Source organism: Papio anubis, chromosome 20, assembly GCF_008728515.1.
Source record: "Papio anubis isolate 15944 chromosome 20, Panubis1.0, whole genome shotgun sequence".
Classification (NCBI taxonomy): domain Eukaryota; kingdom Metazoa; phylum Chordata; class Mammalia; order Primates; family Cercopithecidae; genus Papio; species Papio anubis.
Window position 1 is genome coordinate 18,472,984 of NC_044995.1, and position 25,449 is coordinate 18,498,432.

Here is a 25,449-nt window from a genome sequence, read left to right on the forward strand (position 1 = left end):
GGGCATGGTGGCACATGTCTGTAGTTCCAGCCTCTCGGGAGGCTGAGGCTGAGGCAGGAGAATCGCTTGAACCGGGAGGTGGAGGTTGCACTGAGCCGAGATGGTGCCACTGCACTCCAGCCTGGGCAACAGAGTGAGACTCCATCTCCAAAAAAAAAAAAAAAAAAAATTAATAAAATAAATAAATAAAACACAAACAAAAAACAAGAAATACATGAAATTACTGCTAAATTTGTTAGGTGTAATTTTTTAAAAAAGGTCTTTATTGTATAGAGGCACATTCCAGGATCTGGAATTGTTTTAGATAATCTAAGGTGACAGGTGGGGCAGGAAGAGGATATGGAGATAATACAACAAAAAAACGAAAACCTGGCCGCATGTTGGTAAGTGCTCAGAGGGCCCAGTATACCTTTGTTCCCCCCAGTAGGATATTTCCTTTTATTTATTTTATTTCTTTTTTTTGAGACAGAGTCTTGCTCTCTCCCCCAGACTGGAGTGCAGTGGCGTGATCTCGGCTCACTGCAACCTCTGCCTCCTAGGTTCATGCCATTCTCCTGCCTCAACCTCCTGAGTAGCTGGGACTACAGGCGCCTGCCACTACGCCTGGCTAATTTTTTGTATTTTTTAGTAGAGACGGGGTTTCACCGTATTAGCCAGGATGGTCTCCATCTCCCGACCTCGTGATCCGCCGGTCTCGGCCTCCCAGAGTGCTGAGATTACAGGCGTGAGCCACTGCGCCCAGCCTTATTTCTTTTTAATTTTGGTGGGTACATAGTAGGTGTATATATTTATGGGGTACATGATATGTTTTGATACTTGTAATACACTTTATGTTTGAGATGTTCCATTAAAAAATGAAACAGCCTGGGGAGGCTCAGCACTTTGGGAGGCTGAGGCAGGCAGATCACCTGAGGTCAGGAATTCAAGACAGTCTGGGCCACATGGTGAAATTCCGACTCCCCTAAAAATACAAAAATTAGCTGGGTGTGGTGGCACGCGCCTGTAGTTCCAGCTACTTGGGAAGCTAAGGTAGGAGAATCGCTTGAACCCAGGAGGTGAAGGTTGCAGTGAGTTGAGATCACGCCACTGCACTCCAGCCTGGGTGACAGATCGAGACTCCATCTTAAAACAAAACAAAAAAACAAAACAAAAGAAATAAGTCACCTACCAGCTTCCCAGTGTGCGTGGAATAAAACCTAAGCTTCTCCCATGGCTCAGGAAGCCCACACCATCTGCCTGGTCACCTCTCTGTCCTTTGCTCCCAGCTCTCACTCCTGCTTGCTCTGCTCCAGCCACACCGGCCTCCCTGCACTCCAGAACGCACCACCTATGTACACTGGGGAGGCTGTGCCCTGGCCAGCTCCCATCAGGAGCCCGCTGACCAGAAAACCACATGGCTGCCTCCCCATGGAGCCTTCTCTGCCCGTCTTGTAAGCAGCTCTCCCACTGTGCTACAGCCCCTTCGTTACCCGGCTTTAATTCCCTTCTGAGACTTCGCACTACCTGATCCTGTATGACACACCTATTTCTTCACGGCCTGTCTTTCCCTGTAGAACACAAACCCCAAAGGAGCAGGCACTTTGTTGTGGTCACTTTGAACAGAGCTTGCACATAGCAGGGGCTCAATAAACACATTTTGAACAAATGAATGAAGTGTGGGGGGCCCACAGGCAAGCGACTATTAACATCGTGTGCTTCATGCAGAAAACAGGAAGAATGAGGTTCTCCCTTCACAGGGCAACTGTGGAGATTAAATGGGATCATGCATATGTGAAGGGCTAAACCAGTAACTGGCATACAGTAAGCACTCTGTAGATGCGCCCTCCCCATCCTGTCACCGTTGCCATTATTCCTGCCTAGAAGGGCCTGCCTATGCCCCCTCTATTGGGACCTCAAGTGACAGTGCCAGGGAGGTCTCATGCCAGCGATCTGGGAGCTGCCACCCACCACCTGGCTGAAAGGTGGAGGCACTTACCTCCGGGGTGTGCCGTCCTCGAAAGGCGGGATGATGACCACCTTCACGGTGACAGAGGTGCGCAGCAGGTCGATCATCTGGTCGTGGGTCAATGTGACCACGGCCACCTTGCAGATCTCCACCAGTCGGCTGCCCTGCCGGAGGCCAGCCTGCCAGGCGAACCCGTAGTCCTCGACCTCGGCCACCGTGCCGTCGTACTTCACATGGAAGCCCAGCTGCCCGAGCCCGTTCCGCCGCAGCGTCATGTCCACCGTCTCCCAGCCATTGGTCATCACCTGCAGGCCACAGGCAGGATCGAGCCTCAGAAGCTGCCTGGGTCAGTTTCCCCGCTTTGAGGTCAAAAATCTGCTGACTCCCATCTATTAATACCTTCCTGGGCGATGGCAGGAGACCTGAAGGGGGAACACGCACCCGGTCCCAGCCCGGCTTCCTGATTTCTGGAGGGGAAATGTGGCTATGCGACCCAGTGGCTTTTAACCTTGCAGAGACGATGGCAGTCATGAGCTATGGCTCCAAAGGCCCCGACCTCCCTCCTTCTTGGGGTCAGTGGGATTGCACTTCCTGGCTCCTTGGTGGTTGGGTGGGGCCCTGGGACTTGTTTTGGCCAATGAATTGCGAGTGGCACTGGCATGTCCTCTGGGCTGCGGTATTTGTTTATTTTATCATTATTGATTTATTTTTGAGACAAAGACTCACTCTGTCACCCAGGCTGGAGTGCAGCGGCATGATCTCAGCTCACTGCAACGTCTGCCTCCTGGGTTCAAGCGATTCTCCTGCCTCAGCCTTCCGAGTAGCTGGGATTACAAGTGTGTGCCACCACGCCTGGCTAATTTTGGTATTTTTAGTAGAGACGGGGTTTTACCATTTTGGCCAGGCTGGTCTCGAACTCCTGACCTCAAGTGATCCACCCGTCTTGGCCTCCCAAAGTGCTGGGATTACAGGCGTGAGCCACCACGCCTGGCCAAGAAAAGGAATAATTTTATGTCACAAACTACTCTACACATTCGCGTTTTACACACAGGCCCACAGACACAAATATTCCTTGCAATTCGAATCTGTCACATTCTTGAGTGTGGATAGCAAGAAGTAAGAGTTTGGATGGTAAAGGACTTACCTGAAAATGTCACTGAATCTGTTTGGTTCCTGATTTGGATGGCGAGAATTTGGAAAGTGGGGGAAACATGTATGACCAAAACAATGCTTCATAAAATAGTCTTTTATCTTTGCTCACTGAGGCACACTGTGACACTTTTCATGGTTTCCCATACTATTACTATGGCAGAACCCTTATAAAGGGGATCAGTGCCCATATAAAAGAGGCCTGACACGGTGGTGCATGCCTGTAATCCCAGCTACTCGGAAGGCTGACACAGGATAATCGCTTGAATCTGGGAGGTGGAGGTTGCAGTGAGCTAAGATCGCGCCATTGCACTCCAGCCTGGGCGACAGAGTGAGACTGTCTCAAAAAAAAAAAAAAAAAGAGGCCCAAGGAACTTGTTCACCTCTTCCACCGTGACAGCAAGAAGGTGCCATCTGTGAATTTGAAAGGGGCCCTCACCAGATATTGAACCTGCAGGTGCCTTTATCTTGGACTTCCTGGCTTCTGGAACTGCGAAGAAATAAATTTCTCTAGCTTATAAACTACCCAGTCTAAGGTATGTTGTTATATTCAGGCTAAATGGACTAAGACATCTAACCTTTAACACTGTTGCAACTCAGGATGAGTGCAGAGCCTCACCCCTGTAGTCTCAGCACTTTCCCAGGCCAAGGCAAGAGGACTGCTTGAGCCCAGGAATTCAAGATGAGCCTGGGCAACATAGCAAGACCTCCTTTCCACTAAAAAAAAAAAAAAAATTAGTTGAACATGGTGGCATACTCTTGCAGCCCCAGCTACTTGTGAGGCTAAGGTGCAAAGCAGGCTTGAGCCCAGGAGAGTGACGCTGTAGTGAGCAATGACTGTGCCACTGCACTCCAGCCAGGGTGAGAGCAAGACCTTGTCTTTAAAAATAAAAATTAAAATCAAAAATTAAAAAAAATTATGTCTCTGTGATTGATTTTATAGCCCATTCATGGGTGACAATGTGTTTATTTGACAATAAGGAATTATCATTTTTTATTTTATGTATGATGACAAGATACTTATGTTTTAAGAGTTTAGGCCAGGCGCGGTGGCTCAAGCCTGTAATCCCAGCACTTTGGGAGGCCGAGACGGGCGGATCACGAGGTCAGGAGATCGAGACCATCCTGGCCGACACGGTGAAACCCCGTCTCTACTAAAAAATACAGAAACTAGCCCGGGGAGGCCGAGTGGTAGGCCTGTAGTCCCAGCTGCCAAAGGGGCTGAGGCGGAGAATGCGGCGTGAACCAGGAAATGAGCTATGAAGTAGAGCCTGAGATCTAGCCCTGCACTCCCATTACAGGCGACAGGCCAGAGACTCCGTCTCAAAAAAAAAAATAAAAAAATAAAAAATAAAATAAAATTAAAATCAAAAGAAATTAAAAAATTATATCATCTGTGATTGAAGTTTTACCAAGCCCATTCATAAGTGACAATGTATTTATTTGACAATAGGGAATTATCATTTTATTTTATGCTTATGATGACAAGATACTTATATTTTAAGAGTTTAGAGCCAATGGTAAGCTCAAGCCTGTAATCCCAGCACTTTTAGGAGGCCCGAGGCAGAGGCTAGGATCCGCAAGTCAGGAGATCAGGGGACCATCCACCAAGCCGACCGCAGTGGGCTCAAATCCTCTACCTAAAATACAAGCTTCTTGAGCTGAGGTGTGAGCATGCCTGTAGTCCAGCTGCTTGGGAGATAGAGACAGGAGAATGCGTGAACCAGGAGGCGGGCTTGCAGTGAGAGCTAGAGATCCACAGCCACTGCACTCAGCCTGAAGTGACAGAGAGACTCTATCTCAAAAAAAGTTTGTATCTTTTAGAAATAAATATTGAAGAGTTTACGGATGAAATGATAGGATGTCTAGGATTTGCTTCAAAATAATTGGGAAAGAGAGGGAGGGAAGAAAGAAACAAGATCAGCCATGGGTCAGTAACTGCTGAGGCTGGGCTGGTGATGAAGATTTGGTTTCTTTTTTTTTTTTTTGAGACAGAGTTTCACTCTTGTTGCCCAGGCTGGAGTGCAGTGGCGCAATCTTGGCTCACTGCAACCTCCACTTCCCGGGTTCAAGCAATTCTCCTGCCTCAGCCTCCCGAGTAGCTAGGATTATAGGCGTGCTAATTTTGTATTTTTAGTATAGATGGGGTTTCTCCATGTTGGTCAGGCTGGTCTCAAACTCCCGACCTCTGGTGATCCACCTGCCTTGGCCTCCCAAAGTGCTGGGATTACAGGTGTGAGCCACCGTGCCCAGCCAAGACTGGGCTTCTTATATGATTCCTTTTGCTTTAGTGTATGCCTGCAATTTTCTATAATTAAAAAGTAAAATTTGGCCGGGCGCGGTGGCTCACGCCTGTAATCCCAGCACTTTGGGAGGCTGAGGTGGGCAGATCACGAGGTCAGGAGATAGAGACCATCCTGGCTATCTGGTGAAACCCCGTCTCTACTAAAAATACAAAAAAAAAAAATTAGCTGGGTGTGGTGGCGGGCGCCTGTAGTCCCAGCTACTCGGGAGGCTGAGGCAGGACAATGGCGTGAACCCAGGAGGTGGAGCTTGCAGTGAGCCGAGATCACCTGCCACTGCACTCCACCCTGGGCAACAGAGCAAGACTCTGTCTCAGAAAAAACAAAAAGTAAAATTGGGCTGGGTGCCATGTCTCATGCCTGCAATTCCAGCACTTTGGGAGGCTGAGGTGGGAGGATCACCTGAGGTCAGGAGTTCAAGACCAGCCTGGGCAATATGGTGAAACCCTATCTCTAGTAAAAAAAAATACAAAATTAGCTGGGCGTGGTGGTGCACACCTGTAATCCCAGCTACTTGGGGGGCTGAGGCAGGAAGATCACTTGAACCCGGGAGGCGGAGGTTGAAGTGAGCTGAGATCGCGCCAATGCACTCCAGTCTGAGACAGGGTGAGACTCCATCTCAAAAAAAAACCCACAAAAAAGTAAAATTCATTTGAAAGCAAAGGTGTAGCTTAGTGCCTCAGAAGAGAAAGCTGTGGCTGGATTCGTCCTAGCCCATTCCTTCTGCTCTGGGAGTCAAAATTCTTCTTCCCTTTGAAGCTGTCACTCTTATGTCCAAGGAGTTTGGCTGTGGGTTATTAAGCAAAGTCCTGTGTGTCTGTGCCCACAATCAATTAGGCCACACCAGCCCTCAGAGTCGCGGGTGGTTCCTTGGAAGGCCCGACCTTCCATAGAGTCCAGAGAGAGAGAGTAGGCAACAGCTCAGCAAACACTGCTGTGGCAAGGCCTGCCAATGCTGTTTGTTTTCCATTCCCCCTGCCTCTGCCTTTTGGTAATTAGGTCCAGGCCTCCTCTGTAAGAGTTTTGATGGGCACGTGGCCACCAAGTTGGGGACCACATTTCTCTGCTTCCTTTGTAGCTGGGTATGGACAGATGACTCAGTTTTGACCAACAGGATATGAAGTGATGAAACTTCTACGTTGTGTTCTTTCTTTTCTTTTTATTTTTAGAGACGGAGTCTCGCTCTTGTCACCCAGGCTGGAGTGTAGTGGTGCGATCTCGGCGCACTGCAACCTCCGCCTCCCAGGATCAAGTGATTCTCCTGCCTTAGCCTCTCCCCAGTAGCTGGGATTACAGGCGCCACCCACCACGCCCAGCTTTTTGTATTTTTAGTAGAGACTGGGTTTTACCACGTTGGCCAGGCTGGTCTTGAACTCCTGACCTCAGGTGATCCGCCTGCCTCGGCCTCCCAAAGTGCTGGGATTATAGGCAAGAGCCACCGCGCCCGGCTTTTTTTTTTTTTTTGGTAGAGATGGGGTCTCGCTCTGTTGCCCAGGCTGGTCTTGAACTCCTGGCCTCAAGCAATCCTCTCACCTCAGCCTCCCAAAGCTCTGGGATTACAGGCGTGAGGTACTGCATCCAGCCAAAATCCTCTAAATCAGGGATGTCCAATCTTTCGGCTTCCCTGGGCCACATTGGAAGAAGAACTGTCTTGGGGCCAGGTGCAATGGCTCACATCTCTAGTCCCAGCACTTTGGGAAACTAGGCCGGTGGATTGCTTGAGGTCAGGAGTTTGAGACCAGCCTGGTCAACACGACAAAACCCCGTCTCTACTAAAAATACAAAAATTAGCTGGGCATGGTGTTTCACGCCTGTTAATTCCAGCTACTTGGGAGGTTGCGGCACAAGAATCGCTTGAACCTGGGAGGTCGAGGTTGCAGTGAGCCAAGATTGCACCAATGCACTCCAGCCTGGGCGACCAGAGCGAGGCTCTGTCTCAAAGAAAAAAAAAAAAGAATCGTCTTGGGCCTCACACGAAATACACTAATGCTAATGATAGCTGATAAGCTTAAAAAAAAATCACAAAAAAATTCTTAAAGTCATAATGTTTTAAGAAAGTTTATGAATTTGTTAGGCCGGGCGTGGTGGCTCACGCCTGTAATCCTAGCACTTAGGGAGGCTGAGGCGGGCGGATCACAAGGTCAGGAGATCGAGACCATGGTGAAACCCCGTCTCTACTAAAAATACAAAAAATTAGCCGGGCGCTGTGGTGGGTGCCTGTAGTCCCAGCTACTCGGGAGGCTGAGGCAGGAGAATGGCGTGAACCCGGAAGGCAGAGCTTGCAGTGACCCAAGATCACGCCACTGCACTCCAGCCTGGGGGACAGGGCGAGACTCCGTCTCAAAAAAAAAAAAAAAGAGAAAGTTTATGAATTTGTGTTGGGTGCCATTCAAAGCCGTCTTGGGCTGCAGGTTGGACAAGCTTGCTCTAAATGTTAAACTCTGGTAACTAACTTAATATGTCTGGGATTGTATCCAACCCATGGATTTGAGACTTTCTCCTTGTCTGATTCAGCACCATCTGATAGGTTCTCCTGGCATCCTCCACACCCCCCTTTCAAGCTCTTGGCACATGTAACTGTGTGTTTAATATCTGTCCCAGAGAGGTGCCCCATGAAAGTAGGCCTGGGTCTGTTATGGTCACTGCTATGTCCCAGTACTGCCCAGGCCAAGGCCAGGCACATAGTAACACTCACTCAATTAACCAGTGATGGAATACCATTAGTTCAGGATGTCTGGGGCAGTCAAGTCAGCCTGCCGGGGAGAGTGTGGAATCTGTACCCTGTGGGTGCTTCACAAAGAGAGAAACTTGCTGTCATGAGTCATTCAAGGTGGGCCTGCCCCTTCATGGGAGATGGCTTATGTCACCATTCCCTGGCCCACTGGTTCCCCAGCAGGTTCTGGGGCGTTGAGACTGGTGGTGGGGGTGGGGGTATGGCTGTGGAAATGTGCTCTAAAAGGACTCCGCCAACAGTAGGAACGGGGGTGGGCGTGGGACAGAGTAGCAGTGAGGATGTGGGTAAAACATGTCACCTGGCACAGTGCCTGGCATGGTCGCTGCTTAAAAAACGCGAGCTGCTGTAAGGATTAGGGGAGGTGGAGTAGCCTAGCGTTTAAGAACCCAGGCTTGGCCGGGCACAGTGGCTCAGGCCTGTAATCGCAGCACTTTGGGAGGCCAAGACGGGTGGATCACTTGAGGCCAGGAGTTCGAGAACAGCCTGGCCAACATGGCAAAACCCCATCTCTATTAAAAATGCAAAAATTAGCTGGGTGTGGTGGCGGGCGCCTATAGTCCCAGCTACTTGGGGGGCTGAGACAGGAGAATTGCTTGAACCCGGGAGGTGGACGTTGCAGTGAGCTGAGATCGCACTGCTGCAGACCAGCCTGGGGGACACAGCAAGACTCCGTCTCAAAAAACAAAACAAAATGAAAAATCCAAAAACCCAGGCTCTTTGGGCTCTGGGCAAGTCAAGGTATCTCTGGGCCTGTTTCCTCATCTGCAAAGTGAGGAGGAGAATGGTATCTACCTCATCAGGCTTTTGCGAGCAAGATACGCAAAACCACCCAAGGTGCTGAGCAGGGTCTGACGCACGGCTGGCGCCTACTTGAAGCTCGCTATTATGGCTGTTGCAGCGTACAATGCATTCGTGCCTACGCTCGGTTCCTGCTCACTCAGCGGCTACTGTGCACCAGATGCTGGCCTAGGTGCTGAGGACATGGCAGTGAACACGTAACGCACAGTGCATGGCAGACAGTGGTTAAGCAGGCAAAGCGGGAGAATGTGCTCCAAGCCAGGGGAGGGGGTGTGCAATCTTAGATAACAAGGCCTCACTGACAAGGCAACATGTGACCAAAGGCCTGTAGGAGGAAAGGGAGCGAGCCATGTGGTGATCAGAGCAGTGTTCCAGTGAGAGGCACAGGCAGTACAAAGGCCCTGAGGCCGGACACCGTCCTAGCATGCACATGAAATCCCAGAGGTCTGCATGGCTGGGGCAGAGACAGCAACAGGGACGTGAGGTCAGAGAAGTTGACAGGCAGTCAGGTCACACCCAGCCTCATGGGCTTCGATAAGGACTGAGGCTTTAACTTAGAGTGACCTGAGGGTTTAGAGCAGAGAGGTGATGTGATCAGATTGCTCTCACTACCATGTCGAGAACAGGCCACAGAGAAGCAAAGGCAGGGGCAAGAAGGACCAGAAAGGACACTACCTAAAGTGTCCGGGAGAGACCAGGTTGGCTGGCGCCAGGGTGGGGGCTGTGGGAGAGGCGGTTGGCGTCTGCCTGCGGAAGTGGAGCTGACGAATGTGGGCATGAGAGAGAGTGGAGCCCAGGCTGATGCCAAGGCTCTGACATCCGCAAATGGAGGGATGGACTTGACCTTTTTTTCCCTAAAACCTTATTTGAGTAGAGGTTTTACTCAAAACCTTTCCTGTTTTACGACGTCAGGAAACCTCTGAGAGGGGTGGGGAGAAACATTGGAGTTTGCTTTTGTTTGTTTGTTTTGAGACAGAGTCTTGCTCTGTCACGCAGGGTGGAGTACAGTGGCTTACTCTCGGCTTACTGCAACCTCTGCCTCTTGGGTTCAAGCATTTCTCCTCCCTTAGCCTCCCAAGTAGCTGGGATTACAGGTGTGTGCCACCACGCCTGGTTAATTTTTGTATTTTTAGTAGAGATGGGGTTTTACCATGTTGGCCAGGCTGGTCTCGAACTCCTGACCTCAAGTGATCTGCCCAACTCAGCCTCCCTAAGTGCTGGGATTACAGGTGTGAGCCACCGCGCCTAGTCACTTTTTCATTTTTTTTTTTTTTTTTGAGCTGGGGTCTTTCTCTGTTGCCGAGGTTGGAGTGCAATGGTGTGATCATAGCTTGCTGCAGCCTCAAACTCCTGGGCTCAAGTGATCATCCCATTCAGCCATAGTTGAGGCCACAAGCGTGCATCACCATGCCCAGCTAATTTATTTTTTAGTGTTATTTTTTGAGAAAGAGTCTCGCACTGTCACCCAGGCTGGAGTGCAGTGGCACAATCTCAGCTCACTGCAAGCTCCGCCTTCTGGGTTCACGCCATTCTCCTGCCTCAGCCTCCCGAGTAGCTGGGACTACAGGTACCCGCCACCATGCATGGCTAATTTTTTGTATTTTTAGTAGAGATGGGGTTTCACCTTATTAGCCAGGATGGTCTTGATCTCCTGACCCTGTGATCCGCCTGCCTTGGCTAATTTATTAAAAATTTTTTTTTAGAAACAGGGTCTCACTATATTGCCCAGGCTGGTTTCAAACTCCTGGGCACAAGCAATCCTTTCTCTTTGGCCTCCCAAAGTGTTGGGATTATAAGCATGAGCCACTGCACCCAGCAATGCAGAATGATTCTTGTTCCTGCTTTTCAGTTGAAGAACCTGAATCACAAAGAAGCTAAATAACTTGGCTTAAGGTCATGCAGCTGGTAAGTGGCAGTGCTGGGACTTGAAGATAGGCCTTCTGACTCTAGATCTTGTGCTCTCAACTGCCGTGTTATATGCTATTTTTATTTAGCATGCATGCCACACCGTTCTGCCAAACCCACTGCAGAGGCAATCACTGACCACAGTCTTCTTTCTCGTGGAGCTTAGATGGTGCCTGAGTACTTCTCAGCACAATGCTTCAGGCAGACAGCAACTCAGCTGTCACCAATCTGCCACTCTAGGTTTGTCTGGTTTGTCCACGAGGGGTTTAGGGGAAGATTTCTACCTAGACTGTGAGTCTTTGTCTTTTAATAGGGCAAGTTAAACCATTCACATTTACTGTGATTGCTAACATGGAACTCATTCCTGCCATATAATTTTATGTTCCTTTGTGCTTTCTTGTATTTTTTCCTCCTCTCCCCTCTGCCCTATCCTTTAATGGTTTGGACATTTTTCATTTTATTTTAATTATTATAGAAAGTACTCTTACACTTTTTTTTTTTTCTTTTGAGACATGGTCTCATTCTGTTGCCCAGGCTGAAGTACAGTGGCGTGATCTCAGCTCACTGTGGCCTCAACCTCTTGGGCTCAAACAATCCTCCCACCTCAGCCTCTTGAGTAGCTGGGACCATAGGCATGCACCACCATCATGCTTCGCTAATTTTCTTGTTTTTTTTTTTTTTTTTTTTGTAGACAGGGTCTCACTATGATTACCCAGGTTGGTCTGGGAATTCCTGGGCTCAAGCGATCCACCACCTCAGCCTCCTAAAGTGCTGGGATTACAGGCATGAGCCAAGGCGCCTGGTCTACATTTTTTTTTTTTTTTTTTTTTTGAGATGGAGTCTGGCTCAGTCGCCCAGGCTAGAGTGCAGTGGCGCGATCTCTGCTCACTGCAAGCTCCGCCTCCCAGGTTCACGCCATTCTCCTGCCTCAGCCTCCCAAGCAGCTGGGACTACAGGCGACCGCCACCACACCTGGCTAATTTTTTTGTATTTTTAGTAGAGACGGGGTTTCACCGTGTTAGCCAGGATGGTCTCGATCTCCTGACCTCGTGATCTGCCCACCTCGGCCTCTCAAAGTGCTGGGATTACAGGCATGAGCCACTGTGCCTGGCCTGGCCTACATTTTTAACCTAAGCTTAAACTTATACTTTCTATCAATGTCCAAGGTTAATAAGTATCTCTTGTCTTTCCAAGGTAACAGCATGAAGATCCTTAGATCTCTGGCACAAAATCTTCCAGAGGAAGAACCTAGCTGCAGAACCCACAAGATGTCTAGTGTGTCAGTGACAACTGTGATTCTCTTGGGGCCAGTGCATGTCTTAGCCTAACTGACTGGGCTAGGGAGATATTTCAGTGGTTCCTGAGGCCGAAACCATACAAACCGCCGCCCTGTTGCCAGGCTCTTGCCCTTACCTTCAGTCTCTGCACGATCTCCCTTATGTCCTCCACAGAGCCCTCTGTTGCCTGTAGGAAGATGTGGTCCCCTCGTCCATAGAATATTTTGAGTGTGGAGGAGTCTGGAGTCCAGCCAATGACATCCCCGCAGTAGCAGTTGAACACCACCTCCTTGGTGCGTAGGTCCAGGAGCACCACAAACTCATTGGAAATTCCCAAAATGCAGTCGATTTCCACCCCCTGGGCGTAGTCCTGGGCTGCCACCCTCCAGGCAATGGCCCCTGCGCTGTGCTGCTCAGCGCCGGCCCGTGCTTTTGTCTTTTCCTTCTTCTTGGAGGTCAGGGAGATGAGGTTGAATTTGCCAGTGGAGTCGATGGGGGTGTTGGAGACACAGTTTTCGGCCAGGTCCTTGAGATACTCCTGGCGGGTCCTGGTGGCCATGGTGTGGAACTTGTCGGACTTGTGCGCGGCATTCTCAGCGTTAATCACCTTGGCCAGCAAGAAGTCTCTGAAGACGTCGGATTTGCGGAATGTGGTTCCACTGGGGATGGGGGGGCCGAAAGGAGGAGCATCTTTGGATCGGGTCACAGCCATACTGTGGAGGGAGAGATTATTTAGATGGTGGGAAGAAAGGCACTAAGACACTTTAGAAAGAAAATATTCGATCAAAAAATAGGAATAGGGTTTTTTTGTTTGTTTTGGTTTATTGAGACAGGTCTCACTCTGTCACCCAGGCTGGAGTGCAATGGTGCAATCATAGCGCACTGCAGCTTTGACCTCCTGTCCGCAAGCAATCCTCCTGCCTCAGCCTCCCAAGTAGCTGGGACTACAGGCTCACACCACCATACCCAGGCAATCTTGTTTATTTTTTGTAGAGAGGAGGTATCACTATGTTGCCCAGGCTGGTCTCAAACTCCTGGGCTCAAGTCATCCTACCTCCTGGGCTTCCCAAAGTGTTGGGATTACAGGTGTGAGCCACCACACCCAGGCAAATGGTTTTCTTCTGAAGAATGAAAGCCCACGTCTAATTAGTAAGTTGCTGGCTAACCAGATTCGAAATCTAATAAAAAGTCAGCTGGGTGCAGTGGCTCATACCTGTAATCCCAGCACTTTGTGAGGCTGAGGCGGGCAGATCACCTGAGGTCAGGAGTTCGAGACCAGCCTGACCAATATGGTGAAACCCTGTCTCTACTAAAAATACAAAAAAACTGGCTGGACGTGGTGGTGGGCGCCTGTAGTCCTAGCTACTCGGGAGGCTGAGACAGGACAACAGTGTGAACCCAGGAGACGGAGGCTGCAGTGAGTCGAGATGGCACCACTGCACTCCAGCCTGGGGTACAGAGCGAGACTATGTCTCCAAAAAAAAAAAAAAAAAAACCAACAAAAAAGTGTTAGGGCACATACACATTTTCTCTAAAGCAGATGCCTGAACATCCTCTGACATCAAAAGGTAACTCCCCAAGGACTGTCCAGTTATTCTTGTTTTAAATACACTTAGACTGTGTGGCAGATCAGATTACAGTTTGGCAAAAATCCACTCTCTCAGTGTAGTGGCGCGATCTCGGCTCACGGCAACCTCTGCCTCCTGGGTTCAAGCGATTCTCCTGCCTCAGCCTCCCGAGTAGCTGGGACTACAGGTGCCCACTACCACGCCCGGCTAATTTTGTATTTTTAGTAGAAACGGGGTTTCTCCATGTCGGTCAGGCTGGTCTCGAACTCCCGACCTCAGGTGATCTGCCTGCCTTGGCCTCCCAAAGTGCTAGGATTACAGGCGTGAGCCACCGCGCCCAGCCTAAAGTTTACTTTTAAATTAAAAGTTTTAAAAAGATTTAAATTGGGGAAGATATTAAAAAAAAAAAAAATCCACCCCCTCCTCTCCACCTTCCGAGGCAGGCACACCCCATGGATCTTGGTCATGTGACTTGATCTGGCCAACGGCTTCCAAGTTAAAGGCTTGAAGAGTGTGTGTGTGTGTGTATGTGTGTGTGTGTGTTCGGGTAGGGGGACTGACTCCTAAGCACCTGCCATCACTGTGGGTGAACAGACCCCAAGTAGTCTACTGGTCCCAGAAGATGAGGGACCTCTGGAGCAGACCTGGAACCAAGTCCAGCCAAACTCCAGCAGACACGCAGATGTGTGAACCAGAAAGAAACATTAATGTTTGTCACTGAGCTCTGGGGTGGTTTGTTATACAGCTTTACCGCACAAATAGCTGACTGATGTAGAATGTTTACGAGGTTTAGTTCTTTTGAACACTTGTGTGACACAAGTATACCTTGTAAGTCTTCTCAACAAAGGTTATTTTGAAAATTCATTGCATTCCTCTGGTAGATGCTGAGGTTTAAAGAAGAAAAAAAAAAATAAAGGAAGTTCATTGTAATAGGAAGTTAGAATGGAACTCTTCCTGTTTCGGATTTGATGGAGGCACTATGATGATAGAAATAGGATAGCAACTCAGGAGAACGTAAAGAGAAAATAAGGCCTGGTGTGGTGGCACACACCTATAGTCCTAGCCACTCGGGAGGCTGAGGCAGGAGAATCACTTGAATCTAGGAGGCAGAGGTTGCAGTGAGCCAAGAATGAGCCACTGCACTCCAGGCTGGGCGACAGAGAGAGACACTGTGTCAAAAAGAAAAAAAAAGAGAAAATGGTCTGAAAACTCCATTCCCCTAAACTCTTATACCTCATTTCCCACTATGTAAACTATGGAGAGAGAAAAGGAACTTGTGGAGAAAGCTGGGGGATGAGTCCCATTCTCTCCCTACCCAACCCCCAGCAGGAGGGGTCCCCTAGGTAATGCTTTTTTTTTTTTTTTCTGAGATGGAGTATCACTCTGTAGCTCAGGCTGGAATACAATGGCGCAATCTCAGCTAATCGCAACCGCCTCCTCCCTGGGTCAAGCAATTCTCCTGCCTCTTCCTCCCAAGTAGCTGGGATTACATGCACCTGCTACCACGCCCGGCTAATTTTGTATTTTTAGTAGAGACAGGGTTTCACCATGTTGGTCAGGCTGGTCTTGAACTACTGACCTCAAGTGATCTACCTGCCCTGGCCTCCCAAAGTGCTGGGATTACAGGCATGAGCCACTGCGCCCAGCCCCAAGGTGATCCTTACAGCAGTGAGGGGATTGGGATCTGTCTCCTGCCTGTGTAGGAAGCCCTGGAAAAGCCCGGCTAGCAGCCAGCCAGCTCCAGCCGCAATCCACATGGCACTTCCTTGCCTCCCTTTTCCTCCCTGCACTCCAACCCTGGATGGGTCAGAACCTGGCAGTGAGCAGGGTTGGGAGGAGGAGAAGTACAAGGTGCAGAAGCAGGAGAGGTAACCAGGCTCTCCACCCATTGAGGCTTCTGGGCGGAAGGAGCCCTGAGCCCGGACAGGGAGAAGATCTGTTGATGAGTCACATTTGGAGATTTGATGAATATCTTGGATGTGATGCTCTGATGACCAAATTAAATAGAGGCTCGGTGGCCTTTGGGCAGATTATTGCTAAAAGTGCACAAAAAGGCCAAGGCACCTGCCAGAATATTCACTGAGGGCAGGTGAGTTATGTTCTTCATGTTTCTTTTATTATTATTTTTTGAGATGGAGCCTCGCTCTGTCACCCAGGCTGGAGTGCAGTGGCAAGATCTCAGCTCACTGCAGCCTCCACCTCCCAGGTTCAGTCAATTCTCCCGCCTCCGTCTCCAGGGTAACTGAGATTACAGGCGCGCACCACCATGCCTGGCTAATTTTTGTATTTATTTTATTTTTTTAAATAATTTTTGTATTTTTGGTAGAGATGGGGTTTTACTACGTTGGCCAGGTTGCTCTTGAATTCCTGGCCTCAAGTGATCTGCCTGCCTTGGCCTCCCAAAGTGCTGGGATTACAGGTGTGAGCCAATGCACCCAGCCTGCTCTTTTCTCTCTTTCTTTCTTTCTTTTGAGACAGAGTCTTGCCGCTCTGTTGCCCGGGCTAGAGTGCAGTGGTGTGATCTCAGCTCACTGTAACCTCCGCCTCCTGGGTTCAAGCCTCCCAAGTTTAAGCGATTCTCCTGTCTCAGCCTCCTGAGTAGCTGGGATTACAGGCATGCACCACCATGCCCGGCTAATTTTTGTATTTTTAGTAGAGACCAGGTTTCTTTTTCTGTTTTTTTAATTCTTTCTTTTTTTTTTTTTATTCTTCTAGAAATGGGGTTTCACCATGTTGGTCAGGCTGGTCTTGAACTCCTGGCCTCATGATCTGCTTGCCTGGGACTTCCAAAGTGCCGGGATTACAGGTGTGAGCCACCATGCCCGGTCTCTTTATATTTCTTAATGGCACAAGATGATGCAATAAGTTAACTATGTTTTCCTAAAAATGCATGGTATTTTCATCCTTGATTAAAACCTCTATTTGTCAGTACAGTGTCAAGACAGAATTCCTACTGTTTCTCTTCCAACTGTAGGATAATTTTAAAAAATAGAGATTATGGATTAAAAATACTCCATGAAACTCCAACCCAACGTCACGCTTGCCCAGGTTTTGTTGATTCCCTCCCCTTACCCCCAACTCTTGACAAAGGTGACAGTGCGACACTCATCCATTTGTTTGACAAGCACGTCCTGGACTCCATGCTCTTGGGCATTGGGGATAACGTGGTCCGTGCCTTCCCAGAGCTTCTAGCCCAGGAGGAGGGACATACTAAATCAACACACTGAGATAAACTCACAAAGATGAGGAAAGGGAACAGGGCGTGTTATGACAAAACTAGAGAAAGACCTGATTTGGACAGGGAGAATCTGGGAGGGCCTCTCTGAGGAAGTGACGATGAAGCTGGGAACTAAGGGCTGAGTGGAACCAGAGGAAGAGCTGGGGGAGAGTGCTGCAGCCAGGGGGTGCAGCACAGGTAGTGGCCGACTAGGGAAGGCCACGGTGGGCAGAGCCCAGAAGGAGGCCGTGAGGTCACCAGAGGCCAGGCCACACGGGGCCCTGGTGGCTTAGCACTTCCAATCCTTATCATGAGAGCAGGCAACCATTTAATGATCCGATCTGGTGGTGAAACGATTCCGTCTGCCTCCTCTGATCCAGTCTGCCATTCTCTGCCCTGCTCTGTGCTCAGGAAGGAAGATCTCTCCAGCCGTGTCACCTGGGTTCCTGTGCCCTGGGAGTTTGGCCAATGGCAAGCACTGGCAGGGGATGGGAAGACAGGAGGAGAGAGGCTGGAGTATTTCTTTCTCTTCTCTTCCTCCCTGAGGGGCTGTGATGATAGCATCAATGGCTGTCATTTTTGGTCCCTTACAGCTACTGCTCCTGTTGGGCTGCCCCTCTCCCAGGGCCATAGCTCTCACCAGCTTTCAGAAACTTCTCCTGTCTCCCTCTGAGCCCATCAAGCCTTGGGGGTGGGTATAAGGCTCCTGCCCTGGCTAGTCCCTGCATGCAGCATCTTCCCACACAGTTCCTGCAAGCTCCCCACACCTCTGTTAGTGGCATCAACTCCTTTTGGTTAAATCCTTGAGGGAGATCTGCTTCTCATTGGGTTCCCAATGGAGGCAGACGCTGGCAGAGGGACAACAGATTGGCAATCTGCGGAGAACACTGCGGCTGTCTCATGAAGAATGGACGGGAGGATGGGGCATGTGCAGGAGACCAGAGAGGGAGCTACTGCGGGACTCCGGCCGATCAGGCCAGACTCCTCGCTCTCCATCTCTGGCCTTGACTGTCTAGTGACCCTTCATGCCCCAGGAGTGCCACGTGGCTGGGTGCTGCTCTGGGCTGAGTGGATTCCCCAGCACAGGTGCTCAATGCTGACTAAAGTAATGGTTTAAAAGTGGACAGACGAAACACGTTTCTACCAAGGTATGGTGGGCATAGCTTTAACAGAAAAACGCATTTTCCAGAGCGGACATGCTTCAAAGAATGCCACACACACCAGGCAAATTTTCTTTTGTGGGAAATCTTGTGGGCATGGCCTTACCCCAGGCAGGGGGATGGATGAGATGACCTCCCCTGTCCCTCTCTCTACTGAATGGGGCAGTCAGATTGCACTTCACAGAGATGAAGAGCTCTGCAACTTCTTCTTTTTTTTGTGTGTGTGTGAAACAGTTTCGCTCTTGTCTCCCAGGCCAGACTGCAATGGCGTGATCTCAGCTCACCGCAACCTCTACCTCCTGGGTTCAAGTGATTCTCCTGCCTCAGCCTCCAGAGTAGCTGGGATTACAGGCACATGCCACCATGACCGGCTAATTTTGTACTTTTTTTAGTAGAGATGGGACTTCTCCATGTTGGTCAAGCTGGTCTCGAACTCCTGACCTCAGGTGATCCACCTACCTCGGCCTCCCAAAGTGCTGGGATTACAGGCGTGAGCCATCGCGCCCGGCCGAGCTTTGCAACTTCTTAATTTAGCACTTAGCTGCTTACAGTGACAGATTTTGGCTTTTCCTATATTCCTGATTCATGATTTTACGAATCATAAAATTGCAAACGGCTGAAGGTTTTTGAGCCATCAGAACAGCTGGTCCTTTACTTCCCAGTGGGAGCGACTGGGTTTTGAGAGTCCACAGGCTGCAGGGATGATGCGGGTGGTCATTCGGAAATGGCACACTTGAAGCAGAAAGGATGACAACTCACGACACAACCAGGAGACGAGGTGACCTGGTGGCCACCTAAACACTGGGGGGCAATAAGTGTTGCTAGAACACTCAGAATTATTTATTCAACCGTTATTTTTTCAGTGCCTACAACACTGGGGCCAGGCGTCTTTCCAGCAAGCAAAGATGGCTTTAGGGTCCACTACGTGCCCAGCTCTGTGCTGTGACAGATACAGGAAGCTAAACATGACATGGGATGGGGTTACTGTCAAAGGAGGCAAGAGCCATGGAATTTTTTTTTTTGAGACAGAGTCTTGCTCTGTCACACAAGCTGGAGTGCAGTGGGGCTCACTCTAGCCTTGACCTCCTGGGCTCAAGCGATCCTCCCACCTCAGCTGGGATTACAGGTGCATGCCAGCATGCCTGGCTAATTTGTAATTTGTTTTTATAGAGACAGGGTCTCCCTATGTTGTCCAGGCTGATCTTGAACTCCTAGGCTCAAGTGATCCTCCTGCCTCAGCCTCCCAAAGTGCTGGGATTACAGGCATGAGTCACCATGTCCGGCCCATCATATCATTTTTGTGGTGTGATGTGTGCTATGACAGAAACATGTTGGGCAATGGCACTTGGAGCAGGTAAGGAACCACTGAAGGATGTCAGAGGCTCATCTGAGTTCAGTGTTTTTTTTTTTTTTTTTTTCTTGTGCAATTTTTGAGATGGAGTCTTGCTCTGTCGCCCAGGCTGGAGTGCAGTGGTGCAGTCTTGGCTCACTGCAACCTCTGCCTCCTGGGTTCAAGCGATTCTCCTCTCTCAACCTCCAGAGGAGCAGCTGTGATTACAGGCACCTGCCACAACGCCTGGCTAATTTTTGTATTTTTAGTGGAGATGGGGTTTCACCATGTTGGCCAGGTGGGTCTCCAACTCCTGACCTCAGGTGATCTGCCTGCCTCAGCCTCCCAAACTGTTGGGATTACAGGTGTGAGCCACCGCACCTAGCCCTGAGTTCAGTCTTGAAGGACAATCAGAAATTCACTGAGTTGGGGGCCAGGAGTTGGGGGTTTCAGGAGAAGGTAAGCTGGGGAGCTGTGGCCAGGCTCCCTCCACAGGCGAGAGGCAGGGTCAGGTCTGTCCAGAGAGCAGCGGCCTGTGGGGAAGGAGGGACGGGAAGGCAGGGTGATGGCTGAGGAGTCGCTTTGGTTGTATCTCTAACATTTTCTTTCTTTAAAAGTGAAGGAAAGAGGGAGAGCTGAAGCAAACAAAGCAAAATGTTAACATCTGTTAAAGCTGGCGGTGGGCACATGGGTGTCTGTTAAATGATTTTCTGCATGTTTAAAATATTGCATAATAAAAATACTTTAAATTAAATTATAAAAAACAAGAAAGGTTTGTGTGTCAGAGAGAAGAAATCACTCTGGAGACCATGCAGAGGCGGGCCTGGAACGGTGGGAGGTTGGCTGCAGGCTGATGTGATGACCCCAGTAGGAGAGGGGAGGTCAGAGTGGGGACGAAGAAGAGAAAGTCACCCCCCCGACCAGCTCAACCCCTCACCTGTGATGCACCCTAAGAAGGCTGCCTCCTTTTCCAGTGTGTGCATGTGTATGTGTGCGTGTGCATGTGTGTGCATGTATGTGTGTGCATAGGTGCATGTATTTATGTGTGCCTGTACGAGTGCATGTATGTGCGTGCATGTGTGTGGATGTGTGTGTGCATGTGTGCATGTGCGTGGATGTGTGCATGCATGTGTGCGTGTGTGTGTGTGCATGTGCCTGTGTGCATGTGCCTGTGCATGTGTGTAAATATCTCCCATCTCATCTAAGATTAGTGTGTGTAAATATCTCCCATCTCATCTAAGATTAGTCCTCAGCCCCACAAAGGGCCTGAGGCACAGGCACTCTAGCTGCTGCTGCATGTTCCAGGAACCGACGGGCAGGGGGAGAGGGGGCCTCAGGTCCCGGGACATGCCTGGAAGGAGGCCCTGCCACGCAGTGTGCTGGCTCCCAGTAGCCAGCGGGCAACACGTGCAGCACAGCAGTGCTTGACAGCCAGTGCTGCAGGCTGGGATGCCCCTCCCTTCCCTCGCCCAGCCGAGGGAGACAGCTGGTAGACCCGTGGTAATTCCGCAGCGACTATCAGTGCATATATATACGTACTCTGCTCCAGCACCTCCATTTCTAGAATTTCTTTTACAGCTGTATGCTTGGACTCAGGCGCAATCAGACTATAAATAAGACTGTTCATTGCATCAAGCAACAACCCTAATACCCATCAGTAGAGGACAGGAGATGACCCTGCATCCAAACAATGGAATATGAAGCGTCAGAAAGAACAAAAAGCACTTCATGTACAGGTAGGAAAAGATCTCAGCTGTGTGCGGTGGCTCACACTTACAATCCCAGCACTTTGGGAGGCTGAGGCTGGAAGATCGCTTGAGGCCATGAGTTCAAGATCAGCCTGGGTAAAACAGAGAGACCCCATCTCTACTAATTTTTTTTTTAAATTAGCTAGGCATGGGGGTGTGCACCTGTAGCTCCAGCTACTCAGGAGGCTGAGGCAGGAGAATCGTTTGAGCCCAGGGGGTCAAGGCTGCAGTGACCTATGATTGCACCACTGCATTCCAGCCTGGGCAACAGAGTAAGACCCTGTCTTTAAAAAAAAAAACAAAAAACCCTAAACAACAAAAACCTCAATTCTACCTCCAAAGCAGGGCCCACCTCCACAGGCAGGCCCTGCTTCCCCCCGACTTTCCTCTGGGCCATCACTCGTGCCTCTCGGTCCTTGAAGCCCGGTGCCCAGGCCTGGCTGGTGATTCTGGCTCTAGGACAGGCACACAACTCCAACTGGGCCAGTGAGCCCCAGTTCAGGGGCTTCTGATGCAACTCCTGGGAAAGAAAAGCTCTCATTTTGGGGGATTTGCGGCTGGCAGGATGTTCACCTCAGAGCTGCTGGAAAGGTGACCCCCAGGAGAGGGGGGCAGATCCAGCCAGGCCTAACCGTGCCATTTTTGAGAGCTTATATACACAACTGTCTTTTTGTCTCAAGCCACATTGAGATGGGTCTTCTGTCACTCGAAACAAAAGATTACAAGCAAATACAAATCCCTGATGGTTTCCTTAGCAAAACTGGGGAGCCATGCCCCTTTCTGGCAGAAAACCACTCTCTGAGATGGTGTGGGGAGTGTGCGCTGCGCTCTCCTCCTGAAGCACAACATGTGAGGTGGTGGGGGGCCCTGTACTGGGACCCACTCGGGCCAGCTGCCTGCCCCTCTCTCCGTGCACTGCTGGGGACCGGGTGTGGCGGGGCATACCTGTAGCAGACGTTATCAGTGCAGGGGTTGTGGACTCGGACAATGATGAAGACGTGCTGGAAGTGGGAGCGGATGTTCTTGGGGGTGAACGGTAGCGCGCCAGGCTCCTGGAAGATGATCGTCACGATGTCGTTCCCTATGTGCCTCTTCCGTAGCAGCTGGGAAAGGGCAACAGAGGGGGACAGGAACGTGTCACAGGTTGGCCTGAGGGGTCCTGCCTGGACCACTGCCACAGCTCCTTACCCACCCCCATTCCCGCTCCCTGCTCACACATAGCCCAAGGAACGAGCTTCCTGTGGTTCCCTCTCATTCAGGATAAAGGACAAACATCTTGCCATGGCCCAGCAGGCCCCCGTCACCTCTCTGACATTCCCCATGGCCCGGCAGGCCCCCGTCACCTCTCTGACATTCCCCATGGCCCCTGCTCACTCTGCTGCAGCTACACCCCACCTCCTGCTGCTCCTCAACCACGCCAGAAACACTTCTTTGAGGCCTCTGCACCTCTGTTCCCTCTGCTAGGAACATTCTTCCTGAGTCCCCACGTGGCTTCCTTCCTCACCTCCTCTGGTCTGGCAGAAACCTCCCTCCCAGGGAGGCCTTTGCTGACTACGTTATCCAACATCCATCCCACCACAACACTCCCTGATCTTTGCTTTCCTGTCCCCATTACTTAACACTTATTGACACTCAGCACAGACAGTTTTCCCCTCTTCCTTTTGTTTCCTGTCTCTTCCCACTGAAGTGGCAGCTCCATGAGAACAGGGATTTTGTTCAATGCCCACCGCTGTACCCTCAGTACGCAGCACAGTGCCTGGCATACAGGAGGTGCTCAATAAATATGATCCAGAGAGCACAGGCTGGTGCCCTTCAACTTGCTCAAAGCCACACTCAGGGACAATGGCAGAGTCAGATCCCAGGTCACTGGCAGGGCCAGTTATGGCGCCACCCCTTCCCTGGACCCTGACTGAGGTCAAGACGGCTGTGGCTTCCGAGTGCCCTATGGGACCCTCACCCTCTGATACAATTTGGCTGTGTCCCCACCCTACAGTTCATCTTGAATTGTAGCTCCCATAATTTCCATGCGTTGTGGGAGGGACCCGGTGGGAGGTAATTGAATCATGGGGGTGGGTCTTTTCTGTGCTGTTCTCGTGGTAGTAAACAAGTCTCACGAGATCTGATGGTTTTATAAAAGGGTAGTTCCGCTGCACAAGCTCTCTTGCCTGCCACCATGGAAGACATGATTTTGGTCCTTCTTTGCCTTCTGCCATGACTGTGAGGACTCCCCAGCCATGGGAGCTGTGAGTCCATTAAACCTCTTTTTCTTTATAAACTACCCAGTTTTGGGTAAATCTTCATTAGCAGTGTGAAAACGGACTAATACACCTTCTCTCCCCTGCTGGTCAGTCTCCGAGGAAGACTCTGTTATCTTCACAGGTGACGCTGTATTCACCGTGTTTGGCTTATTTGCTGATATTATATTGTTCTTTTTCTTTTTTTTTTTTTTTTGAGACGGAGTTTCGCTCTTGTTGCCCAGGCTGGAGTGCAATGGTGCTATCTTAGCTCACTGCAACCTCCGCCTCCCGGGTTCAAGTGATTCTCCTGCCTCAGCCTCCTGAGTAGCTGGGATTACAGGCATGTGCCACCACGCCCAGTTAATTTTGTATTTTTAGTAGAGACGGGGTTTCTCCATGTTGGTCAGGATGGTCTCGAACTCCTGACCTCAGGTGATCTCCCTGCCTCGGCCTCCGAAAGTGCTGGGATTACAGGTGTGAGCCACCGCGCCCAGCCTATTATACCGTTCTTATTTACACAGTTCTAGTATTCACATAACTGTTAAGGAATCTGCCAATGCAGGAGATCCACGGACAAGAGTCCCATGGAGCTCTAAGTGACGTGGCTCACAGCATGAACTCCAGACACGCTTTGCAGCTCAACTCCTACGGTTGAATGGTTAGTTCTTTATGTGTGTTTTAAGTGGCATTAAATCAAGTTGCTAAAGTAGTTATTGACTATGGCTGGTCCTGTACTAAACACTGTACAGCTGTCTCTTCAATTTATCTTCTCAATGAATCTCCTAACAACCCCGAGACGCATTAACTCACTTTGCCCCGCTTTACAGATGAGAAAACTTAGGCTTACAGAGGTTAAGTAATTTTCCCTAAGTCACGTAGTGACGGAGGGAAAGAGCCTGGATTCTAACCCATTTCTTTACGACTCAAGCTTTTCTCCAGCACGCCTCCCACTTACTCCCACTTACTGCTCCCTGCACCCCTCCTGCGTGTCGGGCCCTGTCACGCTCCAATTGCCGCAGGAGTGTATGGACCTTTCTCAATGACCCTGAGACAGGGGCACTACCATTCTAACCATTTTACACAGGAGGGACTCGAGGCCCAGAGAGGTGAAATCACTTACTCGAGATCGCACAGCTAGGAAGTAGCAAAGAAAGAACTCAAATTCAGGTCTAATTCTGAGATAACAGCCTTTTTTTTTTTTTTTTTTTTTGAGACAGAGTCTTGCTCTGTTGCCCAGGCTGGAGTGCAGTGGCACGATCTCAGCTCACTGTAACCACTGCCTCCTGGGTTCAAGCAATTCTTGTGCCTCAGCTGGGACTATAGGCACACGCCACCACATCCAGCTAATTTTTGTATTTTTAGTAAAGACGGGGTTTCACCATATTGGCCAGGTTGGTTTCAAACTCCTGACTTCAGGTGATCTGCCTGCCTCGGCCTCCCAAAGTGCTGGGATCACAGGCATGAACCACCAAGCCTGGCCTAAGACCAAAGCTGTTAATAGCATGTTTTTAGATGAACCTTAGGAAATCAATATTTGACCATTTTTGGCCTACAATGTCACTTGTGCCAAATGGGAAAACATGTACACTTACTTCCTAAACTGTCAACACTCTGGGGCTTCCGTTCATTAGGAACTGGAAGAACTGCTCTGTGGGCCCAGCCTGCAAGCTGAGTCCAGGAGAGGAGCGGGGTCACAGCTGCAGCCTCCTGGCAATGGGTGTTTGGTGGTGCTGCCCACCGAGTATCCCTGCCTCCTCCTGGCAGCCACACCCACCTAGTTTGGGAAAGCACCATCCCAACCTCCGTCCATGTTTCAAGTTGAGCTGGCGCCACTCACCCTCTCTGGGGTGGGCATGAGCCTCGGGCTTAGCCAGTCTGCCCCTTCCACCCCCACCCCAGGTCCCGAGACTGGCATGTGAATGGTCCAATGAGACAGTTCTGAAACACTTCGGGACAACTGGAAAGAACAGCACTCTTCCTGCTGGGGTGGCTAAGCTGGTAGGATGTGAGCCTGTGGCTACAAGGAGGTGTCTCTGCCCTGCACCTGTGAATAAAGCTGCTGCAAAGAAAAGCGGAAG

General features: G+C 50.1%; 1 protein-coding gene across 5 annotated transcripts in view; it reads right to left on the bottom strand.

The window, feature by feature from the left end:
* The window catches only part of SIPA1L3 (signal induced proliferation associated 1 like 3), a 308,537-nt gene that overhangs the window by 79,652 nt on the left and 203,436 nt on the right, over positions 1 to 25,449 (bottom strand). For all 5 annotated transcript variants that reach the window (XM_021931056.2, XM_017952902.3, XM_031659500.1 and 2 more), the window contains 3 exons: positions 22,080 to 22,237; positions 12,248 to 12,824; positions 1,976 to 2,250 (listed from right to left, as the gene is read on the bottom strand). In XM_021931056.2, coding sequence (XP_021786748.2) covers positions 1,976 to 2,250; positions 12,248 to 12,824; positions 22,080 to 22,237 — 1,010 coding nt within the window. The remainder of the gene's footprint in view (positions 1 to 1,975; positions 2,251 to 12,247; positions 12,825 to 22,079; positions 22,238 to 25,449) is intronic.